At 43.2% G+C, this 15,650-nt stretch overlaps 1 protein-coding gene across 4 annotated transcripts in view; it reads left to right on the top strand.

The window, feature by feature from the left end:
- Positions 1–15,650, top strand: part of arhgef4 (Rho guanine nucleotide exchange factor (GEF) 4) — a 107,564-nt gene that overhangs the window by 46,389 nt on the left and 45,525 nt on the right. Inside the window, exons 1-2 of one of the 4 annotated variants that reach the window (XM_074622020.1) lie at positions 2,845–3,013; positions 3,359–3,430. The exons of 2 other annotated variants lie outside the window; for them this stretch is intronic. Coding sequence is in view for 1 of the 2 variants with exons in the window: in XM_074622018.1 (XP_074478119.1) it covers positions 3,148–3,430 (283 nt within the window). In the remaining variant the exon portion in view is untranslated. Of the gene's footprint in view, positions 1–2,820; positions 3,431–15,650 lie in introns of those variants that run through there. One more of the 4 variants, XM_074622018.1, reaches the window with a different exon arrangement.

Raw genomic sequence — 15,650 nt, 5'->3', positions numbered from 1 at the left:
TCAGATCAGATCCTGATGGGCAGGTTGGCTCCTTGCATGCCAGCTTCTGATATCAGTGTATGAATGTGTGTGTGAATGTGTGACTGCTGACATGTAGAGTGAAGAGCTTTGAGTGGTCGGAAGACTATAAAGGAGATATATAAATGTAAGTCCATTTATCATTTACCATCTCACTGAAACACATCACGTGACACACAGTACATATTTAGGGCAGGGGGAATTCTTCAATACTGGCTGTAAGTTGCCTTTTAGTACCACCACTGAAACAATATACCTGTGTATAAACACGTTGTTCTAGGATTTTTTTTTTTTTAATTGAACACAAAAGCCAATTGTCTTGATGACATGGCTGGCTTACCTTATGTATTATTTATATTAGGACATATCTTGCCGAAGGTAACAAGACGAGGAACCTAACCCAATAGGTGCAAATTCAAACACACTGGTAACACTTTGGGCCCTATCTATCTTACACCCGGCGCAAAGCGGCGCACAGCGCAGCACAACTGTCATTGCTAGTTTCAGACCAATGCAGTTGTCATTTTCACGCCCAGCGCCCACGTTGTGTAAGTAGCAGATGTACTTGCGCTCATCTGTGCGCCCATGGGCGTGTTGGTCTTAAGATGAGGTGGGGTCAGGTGCTTTGTTGGCGTATTGTTATCTTGAGGCAGCAGAAAGTGATTTTGTCATTGTCCAACAAAAACCTGGTGTACATTTTGGAGGATGCGGTTTGTGCTGTTGTTGAATTGTATTGTGTTGTCCTGAGAAGTCTTTCCACTATTTTCTCCACTCCATTTTTATCAATGACGGTAGATGAAATATTAGAAGGCTTTAGCTTGGTGTACCTAATAAACTGACGAGTGAGTGTAAGTCTTAGGGGTGCAGAAGTGGTGATAGCTATCATGTACACGTAGCCATACTGCTGCAGTGACATCAGTAACAGTCCACGCCTGGGTTGTGGTTCCTGAATGCATCACCTGTCTGGGACACACTGGCACATTATGGGATGGCTGTGGTTTTGCTGCAGATGTCCGCAGTATAATTAGATTCATTGGACTAAATTGAACTGTCAGCTGACTCATAAGACGCGTGCAATGCTACCTCACTGTCTGGGCCTGAGGATGGGACAGCACACACAAAGACACTTTAATCTTTTTTTACTCATTACTATGCATTATTATCATTCTGAACCCCAGCAGAGCAGAGCTCATCTATACACTGATACATCTCTTTCTCTCATGTAATCCTCTTTAAAGGTCCTATATTGTAAAAAGTGAGATTTTCATGTCTTTTATATTATAAAGCAGGTTTAAGTCATATATAAATACTGTTAAACTATCAAAACGCTCAATATACAGAGAAAGACACACAGCCCGTATTCAGAAATTGTGTGTTTGAAACAAGCTGTCCATTTGTGATGTCACAAATATACAATATTTTGACCATTACATGGTTTTAACACAAACATTCTAAATGTGTCCCAGTTTATTTCCTGTTGCAGCCTATGTAAATAACATCAGCTGACAGGAAGTAAACATGGACCCAAACTGTTGCCTAGCAACGAAATTCCGTTGCAATTCTGTTGAAATGCGCTAAAACAGAGTGTTTCAGACAGAGGGTGAATACAGGTATATTCAGGCCGACAGTATGAGGACATTACAGCATGTAAACATGTTCTAGTAGAAACACAAAATACAAGTATGAACCTGAAAATAAGCATGATATGGGACTTTTAACAGCAGCTGGAAATCTAGTTTTTGCTGAGTTCAGGTGGCTTAACATTGGTGTGGCAGTGATCAGGTGATCAACACCCAATTGAAAATAATTTTGACGATTGATGCCAGTATTTTACTGGTTCCAGCTTTTTAAATGTGAAAGTTTGCTGATTTTTGGAGCCTTCTATGATAGTAAACTGGATTATTTTTTGACCTGCTATGGACCAAATATTTAGTCGAATAATTAAGAAATAGTTGGCAGATAATTGATAACTTCTCTCACTCAGTACATGGTGACATCACTGTTCAGTGTGGTCAACAGTCATTAAACATTCAACCAGAGAGGGCAGCAAACAGCCTCAAAACATCCTCCTTTACTACGCTCACACACCCTCTGCTTATTTACTCACTATCTGAACTGCTATCATTATTATTCATTCTTTGATTATTGGATTTTCATAGAAATAGATTGTACTATAGCAGTATAGTATCCATAGTATAGTACTATAGTAGTATAGTATCTATAGTATAGTACTATAGCAGCATAGTATCCATAGTATAGTATTATAGTAATATAGTATCTATAGTATAGTACTATAGCAGCATAGTATAAATAATGTAGTACTATAGCAGTATAGTATCCTGCAATCCCTTGCTATAAAAATCAGCCACTGATTTCAGACATAACACTGGCACCAGGTGTCAGGTATCCGTCCAACCATAATGATCGATATTAGCCTATTATGTATTTAATAGATGCTGCATGTTATACAGCATCGACATAATATCAGTCATGATAGTCACAGAGACAATATGGCAGAAAATAGCAGGGATGTAATCTATAGATCTGCTCTGGAACTGACCGCAGATCTGAAAACCACCACAGAGTGTGTGTGCGTGTGTGTGTGTGTGTGTGCGTGCGTGCGTGCGTGTGTTTGTGTGTGTGTGTGTGTTGTGTGTTTGGGAGGGCGTAGGAATGGAGGAATGGAGGAATGGAGGGTGGGGGGTGTTTTCATCGCCACTAAATGGATACTGCAGCATTAGTGAGCCGTCCACGCTGCAGGAACCCCCCTGCAGGACCCCCACTGATGTCAACGGAGAGAGAGAGAGAGAGGAAGAGAGAGAGAGGCTGAGGCTGTATGAGAGGATACAGAGAGGAGAGGACGAGGAGAGGAGGAGGAGAGCAGCTCTGCCACAGCTCTGCCACAGCTCTGCTCTGCCGGCGATGGAAGGAGGAAGCAGCAAGTTGACAGCTGAAGCTCACCTCAGCGAATAGTGCCGCAGAAACCACAGAGGAGGCCGCCTCCTCCTCCTCCTCTTGGGAATAACCCACCTGCTCAGCCGCCCTCGCCTCCTCTTCATTTCCACACTTACTTCCTCACTGCCCCCCCCTACCTCCCCACCCCCCTTGTTATCGTGCATCCAGATCGGGATGCGGACCCAGCAGGGCTCGGAGGGGGGCGTGCCCCTGCCTGGGGGCAGCTGTGGCAGCAGCGGCAGCTCGGGGCTGTCGCCTGGCTCCGACTCGGACGGAGGGAGCCCGACAGCCGGAGGGACGGACAGCATGGTGGACGGTGTTGGTCTCGGGGTTGGTGGATGTATGGGTGGAGGTGGAGGCGGAGGAGGAAGAGGAGGAGGAGGAGGAAGCTTGGGCGGAACTCTGAGAGGGGTCCTGTCTCGCTATTGGAGCTTGGAGAGTCTGCACTCCACCACAGGTAAGTGATGCGGGTCCGTTCACACCTCCCCAAAAATCCACCCTGTTCAGACAAGTCTCCTTTTCATGCACATGGAGACGTGACACCAGCAGACTGACTGACACACTGCCACGAGGTCGGTGTGTTATTCGGGATTGGATTGGATTGTACAGTGTGCGTGTGTGTATGTGTGTGTGTGTGTGTGTGTGTGTGTGTGTGTGTGTGTGTGTGTGTGTGTGTTTGTGCGTGTGTGTGTGTGTGCATGTGTGTGTGTGTGCGTCATGCCAGCAGTTTGGCTGACAGGCAGTGGCGATTCTAGGAACTTTTATCAGGGGTGGCCCAGAGGTGGCCCAGAGGTGGCCCAGGGATGTCTAGAGATCTGTGGCCACAATGTGCAGACAATGTGCACGCGCAATATTTATGCAATATTTTACTAATAATAGGCTACATTAACACTGACAAATAAATAGGAACTTTTTCTGAGCTTATTTACAAAAGTTAAGTCTATTAAAGGTCCCATATTATAAAAAAATTAGATTCTCATGTCTTTTATATTCTAAAGCAGGCTTAAGTCCTATATAACTACTGTGAAAGTATCGAAACGCTCAATCACACAGCCCGTATTCAGAAACTCTGCATTTGAAACAAGCCGTTAGGATTTCTGTCCATTTGTGATGTCACAAATCTACAATATTTAGACCCTTTACACAGATTTAAACGTAAACATTCTGAATGTGTCGCAGTTTATTCCTGGTTGTAGTGTATTTGAATAACATCAGCTGACAGGAAGTAAACATGGACCCAAGCTGTTGCCTAGCAACGTAATTCTGTTGCAATTTCATCGCAATTCCGTCGAAATGCGCTAAAACAGAGCGTTTAAGACAAAGGGTGAATACAGGTATATTCAAGAAGACAGGATGAGGAAAATAAAGTTTTTTTGAACATTACAGCATGTAAACATGTTCTAGTAGAAACACAAAATACAAGTATGAACCTGAAAATGAGCACGATATGGGACCTTTAAGAAGTTCAAATGTTCTCAGAAAACAAACCAAAGAAAAATGCATTATGATTCTATCCAACCCACCAATGTCTGGTTTGGTTCTATCTTCCTCTAAATTAACTCAAAATGACTAATCTGAATCATATAGTACACAATACATTATAGCATGTAATGAGACAAACAGGTTCTGAGCATATTTTAAGGGCCGTTTAAGTCGTGGACTTTGTTCTGCAAAACAAACTGTAAGGTATTAGGTAATCCCTGTCATGGTACACCTATATAACACCAATTTACAGGCTTGTTTGTGTGTATTTAATAATATATATTAGAAAGGACCTCACAGATGTGTGCACATGATACACCCACAGAGCAGCCTTTAGCCTCGAGGACCCTGTAAACATAAAGAACTTTAAACTACTACTTGAATGTAGCAACAATACATGGACCCTAAAGCTGTGTTTTAATCTATAGCCTGAAGCAGTAATCGTCCAGTTCATCAGTTCTGTCCCAAAGGAGTCAGGACAGAGACCGTCCTCACCAGAAAACACATCATCATTGGTCTTTGGTTCAGCAACCTCCTGTGGCCATGATGACTGTGGTCTGTTAGGAGCAAAGGCAGGATTAGCGTGATGCTATAATAGCACCATAAAAGCCCAGGAGGACAGAGTGGATGGTCGGGTTAACACAGAGCATGTGACTTTGACATCAGAGACCACTGGTCACATCCTGTCTAACTGACTGCTGGTGTCTTTTTTTCCACTATCATGAATCAATATCATCATCTTTCCCTCATCCTAACCAAGTACTTTGAAGGGTTAGCATGCTTGAAACAAACTAGTTTGAAGCAAAAGTCTCTATACCTGTTCCAAATGGCCCCACTCCTCAAATGGGTATAGGTTTATGATATCACTGCCCCGGTTGATGTAAAGGATGGAAACAATCAGACAGGACGGATTGTGCTTTCTTACATACAGTAACTGTTTGTTGTAAAGATCCTGCAGAGCTTGCTGTGTAGTTCCGGTTATTTTGCTGCAGACATTGACCACCTTAAGAATTTTTTTTCTTTTTGACCTTGAGAGATTGATACCAGCAGATAAAAGAGGAAGTGAGCACAGAGTCAATAAAAGAGTGGTAAAATATTGTAATCGGGGTCCTTAGAGAGCTTCCTGAGACTAAAGAGATGCTTTTCTTGTGCACGACGTCAGTATCACTCTCAAATGTCAGTTAATTGTCTAATATGGTTCCCAAATACTTGTTGGACTCCACTATACTTTATCTATATTCTGGCTATTAATCACTGTACTGTCACATCTTTGGTCTTTGACACATTCAGTGCCATGGGAAGTTTCCTCCCTGTGTAGCGGGCTCACTGTGACTGTATTATCTGCAAACTTGAAGATGTGATGGTTTCCATACATGCTGCAGCAGTCATTAATGTACAATATGTACAATAGAGTAGAAAAGATGCGTCCCTGGGGAGATCCATTAGATTTTAGCTCAGAAAGTTGACCATTTACTCCGCGTCCTGCACTTGAGGAGGTCTAGAGTCCAACCGACAATACCGCTGTCCAAGCCAAACAAGGACACAAGGATGAATACATGAACAATGTATGTATTTGCATATATATGTTATGCATGCAGTAGTATTTAACGGTATTGTATATGCACACATTCCAGTTTTAATAAACTGGAATTATCCTTTAAAGTTCCCATATTGTAAAAAGTGAGAGTTTAAAGCAGGTTTAAGTGCTTTATAAATACGGTTGAACTATCAAAACGCTCAATATACGGAGAAATAAACACAGCCGTATTCGGAAACTGTGCATTTGAAACAAACCGTCAGGATTTCTGTCCATTTGTGATGTCACAAATATACAATATTTAGACTATTACACGGTTTTAAACGTAAACATTCTAAATGTTTCCCAGTTTATTTCCTGTTTTAGTGTATGTGAATAACATCAGCTGACAGGAAGTAAACATGGACCCAAACTGTTGCCTAGCAACGCAGTTACGTTGAAATGCACTAAAACGGAGCATTTCAGACGGAGGGTAAATACAGGTATATTCAGGCAGACAGTATGAGGAAAATAAAGTTTTTTTTAACATTACAGCATGTAAACATGTTCTAGTAGAAACACAAAATACAAGTATGAACCTGAAAATGAGCACGCTATGGGACCTTTAATGTCAGGTAAAGGGGTTCTACTGTATGTAGGTTCCACAGCAGCTGAAGGGTATTGTTTTCAGAACAGAAAATGGGTTAAAGGGGTGGAAGCACAGCGGTGAAACAGTGCTGTGTGTCTGTGTAATATGAGGATTATGTGTGCTGTAATTATGCGAGTGGATGATGATGATGATGCGGATGATAAGAACACGTGGCAGGGTGGCGTTCCAGACCTGGTAACTCTTGCCAGGTTATCTGCAGGTCGAACAGTGTGTGTTCACTGGGATCAGCAGGCCAGAGAGGAGTAATTACAGCCAGTCAATGACATCATCTTAAATCACTGTGGCTGAAGCAGGTCAGCCATGAGCTCTTCAATGTTTCACGTATACACTGTCTTCTCTTCCTATCCCTCACTTTAGTTAGTGGAGGACAGACATGATGCTGCTGTGCTGACCAGAACTAAACATCTGGAGATCTGTGCTCCAGGAATATGGCAGCATGTAGAAATATGACATTTTTCTTATTGTGTTCAGCTACCTTCATCAATCACGTGACCCACTTTATATCTGTATGTAGAGTGCTCACTTGGAGCACAATATATTCAGGGAAGAAAAGAGTAGAAAACAGCCCATCATTAATGTTATGACACCTCAATTATAAACTTAATATTTGAGGCCCACTCGGAGTCCAAGCAGTCTTTCAGTGTGACGTTTGTTATTGAGGTCATTTTTTGTGTGGCCACACGGTAGTCCTGAATTTGCCCGTTGAGTAAGAAGACAGGTTCTGTCCAGGAGATGCTGTATGAATGTGTGTGTTTCAACTAATAATGCAAGAAATCATGGATTGCAGGTTTGTTGATTCATATAATCATAAACTAGAAATCTCTGAAGAGTAACGCTGGCTAGGAGCCAGTCACTACTGTACACAACACTTCATCACATCCATCCTGTTGAGGTCAGACCACAGTGGTACATTAATGTTCAGTTATCTCCCATAAATGCTGTCATAGCAAGCAGTGTTTAGAGACTGAACAACATTCACATCAGCTGACTGTTATCAATCCATGCATCTGTGCTTTCACAGACTACATTCACTTCCATTGTGTAACCACAACACATGAATCTGGAGACTAGTCTACAAAATATGTTCCTGTTTGTTACATGATCAATTTGATGTCCAAATTAGGGACGCTAATTTTGAATTTTTTAACTAACTGATAATCGACCCTCGTTAACCGATTATTAACGTTAACTGACTAGATTAGTGAGTCGCATGCAGCGGTGCCGTTTACAATGATTAACATAGGCCTGTATCAGTTTTCCACCACAGAATTGGCGTTGTCGGCAGGAATACAAAAATATTAAAACACTCTATTTCCCCATTCACAATATTTCTTACTAAAAGTGATAAGCCGATGCAAGAACAGGTTAAATCCATCATTTATCACTATTTGCAGTGTATGAGCATGACAGACAACTGTATTCCCAGTTCACTGACCGGGAGAGTTACTGTAGCAGCCACGGTGCTAGCGTGCGTTGGCGTGGACACATGCAGCCACTTTCCCGGTAAAAGTCTCCACCGCATCATTTAGTTAAGTTGAGCTGCCAGGTTGTCAGCTGTGCGTCAGCTGTGCGGTCCGGCGTAAAGTTAGCGAGTGTCCGACAGACCGTGTGTGTTTTTGTGCTACGTTAGCAGCTGTAGCGTTGCTGGAGGCTTCATGTTCGCAGTTGTCACACACATACGGTCTGTCAACGCGGCGTAACGTTAGCGAGCGTCCGACAGACCGTGTGTGTGTGTGTGATGGTGGGTATGAAGCTAGCAGTTAGCTGTATGAACGTAGCAGTGCAGTGTGTGTACAGTTTATTTGTCGGTGAATAAATGCTACAACTCCTCAAGACCCGAGCCGAGCTCCCATATCTGCAAAACCGGCCCAGGCTCCCTTAAGGTGGACTGTTAAGGTGGACCAGCTTTTCTCCTTTAAGTGACGAGCCGTTCCTCTGAGTTTTGCTCAGCTTTTTAATTAATTATTAATATTTCTTTTAAGCGTTTAACTGAGAGCATTAATTGGTCAAAATTCTTAATGTCGGTTAAACGGTTAATTATTAACATCCCTAGTCCAAATCCAAGTGCAGCAGTAGTTTAGATAGCATTCAGTACAAGATAATGATGGCAACATCTGCCAGAAGAATAGATTACAACCCACACATGGAAAGGACACAGAATCCCAGATATATACTTTGCATGGATGTACTTGTATGCAGAGGAAGTCCATTATACCGGTCTGTTGAAGGCACACATCCTCACAGAGAGGATGAGAGCAGAGTTTACAGCCTACAGCATCACTGGGCTACACACAACTTCTCTGATGAGGACTTACAGGCTCCGACCGAGTGAAGTGAAGAGGAACGACAGAGTGAAAGAAAGAGTGGGGATGATAGAGGGAGGAGGGGGAGGGGGGAGGTATAGAGAGCGTGCAAGGAAGTGCCAGGCTGAGCTGAGTTCTTCCTCCGTCTTTGTGCCATATATGGGCTGTATATGAAAACCAGAATGTAAACAGCACAAGGACAGCACTGCCACTACATGTAGGGCCCTGTGATGTCCTCGACGCAGAAAAACATGGATGGAACTGCGGAATGTGATGATAAAAATGGAATATAGATTTTTGCATTTTATGAAAATCTTTGTTTCTCTGCCAGTAGAAGTATTTATTCAAAGAAGCCAAATGAACAGAAAAAAAAAACTACGCTGCTATGTTTGGGTTTCATTTCTGGGCACACACACACACACACACACACACTCTGCAGGTCTGTAAAAACCTGGACATCCCTTCTTCTCCTCCTCCTTCTGCTGCTGCTGCTGCACACCTTCGCCTGCATTATTATCAGAGAACTGGGGGAGGCTGGGATGGAGAGGAGGAATGAAAGAGGGGGGATGGGCGAATGAAGGACAAGAGGAGGAAGGAAAGGTAGACTAAAGCTTTTTTTCCAGTAATCTGTAACATCACAATATATAGTATCATACAGTGCTGTGGACGGGCCGGCAGCACCTAAAAGAAAGGCTCACCTAAACTAGAGTTACCGCCTCGTGGCCGTACGCCTCATATACAACGTAGGTGACTCCTGGCTCTCAACGGTCACCTTAAGGTGTGATCTTCTTGAGTCTGACAGGTCTTATCTTACATAGCCAGCATTCTCAGACTCTGCCTGCTTTGTGGAGGAACACCAGACGCCACACACAAGTCCTAAATACTAAGACAGTGACCACATAGAAATCTTTAATTAAACAGGCTCAGTCATTTACTGCTTGAACCAAAATTAAACTGACCTCCTGTCATCCTGATTCTGTAAATATCTAAAGCAGTTTTTTTTTTTCCTTAGTGGAACGGCAGTGAAGGCGGCAGTATGCTTCAAATGAAGTGCTTGTCAGATTGCAGCATGGCCCCTTCGCCCCACATCTGTCTGACGTGTGAAGCGGCGGAGCTGCGTCTTGTTTTTAACCCCTTCACACAGTCAACACACTTCATGCAGTGACTGGCCGGGTGTGTAATGGTGTGAATTCTCTCTCTCAAGCTCTCTTTTTGACTTCCTCAAACAACGCCTTCCTCCACTTTAAAACAGCAGAGTGTAACACCGACGCCTTTGAGGAGAGACATACAGTGTGTGTAGAGTCACCATTAGTAACCATCTCAGCTACCACAGCAAGCTTTTCACCTCACGTCTGACTGTTGGCCTTTTCTGAACAGATTTTAGATGTGGCCATAACGTCACTTCGTACAAACTATTTTGCTTTACCGTTACCATTACAGGAGTGGTGGTGGTGGTGGTGGTGGTGGTGGTGGTGGGGCTAAGCAGCTGAAGAGCTGTGATAGGACAGTCATACCCCATGAGTGTACAGAGGAGGTAAACCAGACTGAGCAGGGACAGGGAGAGCACATCACTGAAAACATGAGAAGGAATAGAACCGTAGCTGCCCTCGTGGCTGGCAGAAACCAAAAACAACGAGAGTCATACTGACATCGACCTGTACTTCTTGAGAAAGCAGTCACGTCACCTAACCCGAGACAAGTAAAGAACCAGAGTCTGTGGTCTATTAGTACGAGTGTAACTGAATCAGGGTCTGGAGGGCCAGGCAGCTAAGGACAAGAAAGACAAACAGACAGAGACATGGACACATTCTGACAAACAGCAAGATTCTGCAAAGACACAACGAAAGTAGATATAGATGACAAACTAGACGAACCTAAGGATATAGTGGGTCAAGAAGAAGGCGATTGAAGCCAACACAATATTACTGAGCATCAGGAAGATGTTGACATTGAACAGAGGAGGCAGCTCAGAGGACCAGATAGTGGAAGAACTAAAAATGGGCCCGACTGAGGAAGACAGTGAATTATACAGAGAAAAAAAAGTATTAGCTAAGACAGCTTTTTCAGATTAATTTAAATTGTCCAAATCACCTGTCAGCACGGACAAGTCAGTTCTCCGGATGCAGACAAGTGATGTCAATAATTAACCTTCTATTAACCAACATTAAGAGTTTTAACCGATTAACGATATTGGTTAAAACGGTTAAAAGAAATATTTAAAAATAGCTAAAAAGCTGAGCAAAACTCGAACGGGTGAACCGGGTCTCCGTCGTCTGTTGTTCTCATACACTGCAGCTGGCGCACGGCTGCATGCCAGTCACTAATCTTGTCGGTTAATAATCAGTTAGCGAGGGTCGTAATGTAGGCTCAGCCCGTTGCCATTCCCAGGGCATCAAATACTGAGGCTTTGTCACGGCCATCGGTGTTCCGATACCGCCGCAAAAGGCACCCCTTACCGTACCTCGGCATTCCATCAATTACAACCCATCCACGGCAGCAGTAAACGCTCCGACAAAGGGAGTGTGGTGTCGTAGTTTAAATAGTGAAAGAGACACACCGGACGGGAGGGCGGGAGGGGAAAACAATTCATCGCTCTCCGTTGACTTAGTATTGTATAGACGTGTCTCTTTGTTAATTCCGTCTGCTAGCAAACAACAGGAAAATGCCTAAAGGTTTCTGTGGGGTGGGACGCACTACCAACAGGGAAAAGAACCCAGAACTGAGCCGAACCGAAAAACTGAGGGATACAGGCAATAAGACGTGAGGCATCAGCAGGAAGAATGGGAAAACCTTTTTTTTGTCCAGTTTGAGGCTGTATGTATGGATGTATATATTTCCCCAGTGCTTTGAAAATACTCTACATACTCTTAAAATGTTCAAATTGTAGAACCACTCCACATCTGGGTCCATGTTTATTACTCTCAAGACTAAGAGTTAGCAGAGTTGGCAGCTCTCTGAGGCTCTACTAGAGGCTAACATTCTCACAATGACAACATGTTTAACATGTTTACCATGGTCCTCACCTTACCCTTTACGTGTTAGAATGCTAACATTAGCTAATTAGCACTAAACACAATGTGCAGTTGAGGCTGATGGGAATGTCGTTACCTTTGTGGGTGTTTGTTAAGTCACACTTTGACCTGCTGATGGCACTACAGTAGATAAGCAAACCAAGGCTGGCTAATTATAAGGGGAAATGTTGACACACTGCAACAGCTCATTACTGGTTCATAAAACCATGCATTTCACTGAAATGACTCCACATAGGCACTACCAAGCACAGCTGTCATCAAAACCTACTTCCATTTGTCTCCAAACACCAACCAGAACACTGGATAATATTATTAATCATAAATCACAGACATCATGAATTACATTTTAAATACGACATTATGATCCACTCTCAGCAAATTATTAATAATTCCAAAAAGGAAAAACAAACAGCAACATGTCAGTTCTAATTCACTGTTTAATCAATCATCAGTGGAGACTATTGATCTGTAGAAGATCCTCTCACTTCAGCAGCTTCATGACATCATGAGCCCCCTAAACGACCACCGCCACAGCATCTCACCTCTTTATGGAACACGCCATGATGTAATGGGCTGTTTGGAGACAACAACGCCATTAAGCAGAGTTAATAGCTCCCAGCACTTTAGATCGTCCTTCTGTTTAGACACACGAGTTCACTGCAGGGATGACTTCCAACTCCATTATATTGATCATCGTCAGACACTGGCGAGGAAAACGTTGTTTGATATGGATTCTCATCGGTCTGGAGGGTGATTCTCTGTGTGGGATGCCCGATGAAGGGTTGAGGTTCAAAAGCATTTTATTAAAATCCAAATCCAGTATCAAAATTTTTATTCCATATCTGATCTGGTTAATTTTTTACATTTGCAATTTTTTCTCAATCTACTTGATCCAAATACTGGAGTTCCTGTTTCACAACTACTGAGCCACTTAGCTTCTATCATTGATATGATATGAACATTTGACTGAAAATGACACAATCAGCTGGTTTCACATAGTGAAGTTTCTTTCCCTCACAAACAATACAGACGCCAGCTTACAAGAGCACATTAACCAGACAATAGCCAGTTTCATTTTATCCAGAATCGGTGTTCCTGGAGCTACTAGGGTTGGCCGACTGGACAAATATATAGGTTATTTATATTTTGCTAATCTAATGGTCTGCCTCTGAAGAACGCAGCCGTGCCAACCCTAGTGCTGCAGCTACAGCTGATATATTTTGCTGGCGATGTTTTTAATTAAGTTTTAATTTAACGAACAAAGTTCTTTGCTACATCAATCTTTGCTTATAAAAAAGAGCCAGGAGAAATAAAAGGTTGACTAAGAGATTCATTAGCATCAGAGAGTAATGAGTCGGGTATGTTCCCAAAGTGAAAGCAGCTCTCAGAACCAGACCATAACTTGGGTTGCGTATTCTGATTTCTTTGCTTTGAATTGTTCTAATTCTGTACAAAAAGAAACCAAAATATGTTAGAAGTGAAAACTGAATCATTTGTTTTGGTTAGAAAGGCCAAGCAACGCTCCGATGTTTGGTCTGTTTTATACATATCTTTGCTTTAATTGACATGCTGACATTCAGAGTACTTTCAGACAGTGAGCAGGTGCCTGCGGCGCCTCCGTTGTTTCCAATGAAAACACGATGGCAGCGGGTAGCCGCGCCAGCTATCTGATTTTAATGTTATCAACTTGACACAATTCCTTGTGGCCACAACAGTGACATAGATGTTTTTTTCCTTTTGTCGTCAGTCCATCAGTGCAGACCGCTGAGCTAAAGTGACGGATTAGATGACAACGCAGTTAACAAGAAGATAAAACTAAGGAAATGATTGCAGAAGTTCTGTTCCCCCGTCTCAGCTAAGTAACTTCAGCAGAGGTAGAACACGAAGACGCCTCCGGCTGAATGGCTGCTTCCACAGCGACCTATTTCCCAGAGAGCCCTGCGCCTCCCGTTTTTTGTGATGGATGCTTTCAGACATCATAGCTCCCTCCTCCCTCCTCCTCCTCCCTCACTGTTCCTTGCTCCACAGATGAGGACATTTGGCAGTGTGTGTGTGTGTGTGTGTGTGTGTGTGTGTTTGTGTGTGTGTGTGTGTGTGTGTGTGTGTGTGTGTGTGTGTGTGTGTGTGTGTGTTCTTGGGTGGCACAGTGTGCTGCACAGTGTGCTGCACAGTTTCCAGCTCGCCTTGCTTTAAAGCAGCATTAGGCAGGTCGGAGCAAATATGATTAAATAAAGTTATTTTAATAAAGAAGAGAGAGGTAATCTAAAAAAAAAAAAAAATGTTCTGCCTACCATGGCTTTAATTTACAGAGTTAACACAAGCATGTGCCAGTCAAAGACATGTTTACACACGTGACCTCTGTGACATCATTTGGACAAACTGTATTGTCAGTGGGGCCGTGCAGCACTGAGTACAGGAGGATGAGTAATGGTGGTTTGGTCCGCAGGGGATGGGAGCACATCATGCTGTGTGATGGTGAATGGATGAGAATGAATTCTAACAAGGGCTGAGGAAATACACTCAAGGTTCAGGATTGTAATCTACTTACAGTATATCGGCAAATATATGTGGACAGCCCTCTCTAGGGATGCACCGATCCCACTTTCTCAGTACCGATACTGATAACTGGGCTTCGATTCCGAGCACCGATCCAATACCAGTGTTAAATTAATCAGCTGTATGCCTCACTGTGTGGAAGTGACTGGATCATTCTTTCATGTGTAAGGAAACATCAGGCTGGACTTTGCTTTCTTATATTTGTAAGACAAATTGTAACAAATAAATAGATAGATATACATTTATTGAATGGTTATTTATTATTAAAATAATAAATCATACACCAACAACTTGGTAAAAACTCTTCAAAATTAAAGGGACTCTATGTAAGAATCAGAAATTGCTTGTTAGCAGCGACACCTGTGGCCGTTAAGTCAACGAACGCCAGCGTCCTGTTGCTCGCGCTCGCTCACGAGCATCGCTCAAAACAGTGAGGTGACACACGTCAGCTAAAAGCACAATATCACTCTATATTTCAGCTGCTTGGCAGTAATGTTAGCTGACCAGATGAAGGTCTCTCCATGAATCAATGCTGATCCTAGTGTTGGCTTTTCCTGCCTCAGCCTCCCGACCGCGGCCGGAGGGAACAGAGGAGACACCGGAGTTTTGGTCGGAGACAATAACGTTTATCTCTGCGGAGCCCCGTCACTTCACAAGACACGGGAAACCTCTGTTGGTCTGGAGGAGCTGCAGTAGTTATTTCAGCACAAACGTCCACTGTACATTCACTAGATATTCTCACAGCTAAACTAACTCTTCTGCAGTGTGCATGCACGTGAGAGTGGAGCGAAAGAGCGAGAACGAGAGCGAGCGCGGTGTGTGAGTGAAGGCAAGCAGGCAGAGGAGCAGAGGAGCAGAGTACAGCAGAGACTCCGGCCCTGGAGACCATTGTGGTTTTAGCTGACGTGTGTCGCCTCACTGTTTTGAGCGATGCTCGTTCATGTCTATGTAGAGCGAGCACAAGCGCAAGCAACAGGACGCTGACTTTCGTTGACTTAACGGCCACAGGTGTCGCTGTTAACAAGCAATTTCTGATTCTTACAAACAGTCTCTTTAATATTGAACATGTTGGGGGTCCGAACTGCACCACATTTGACACTGAACATCCTCGGATCCCC

Source organism: Sebastes fasciatus, chromosome 21 (assembly GCF_043250625.1).
Source record: "Sebastes fasciatus isolate fSebFas1 chromosome 21, fSebFas1.pri, whole genome shotgun sequence".
Classification (NCBI taxonomy): Eukaryota; Metazoa; Chordata; class Actinopteri; order Perciformes; family Sebastidae; genus Sebastes; species Sebastes fasciatus.
This window is presented reverse-complemented; position numbering and strand designations above follow the sequence as displayed.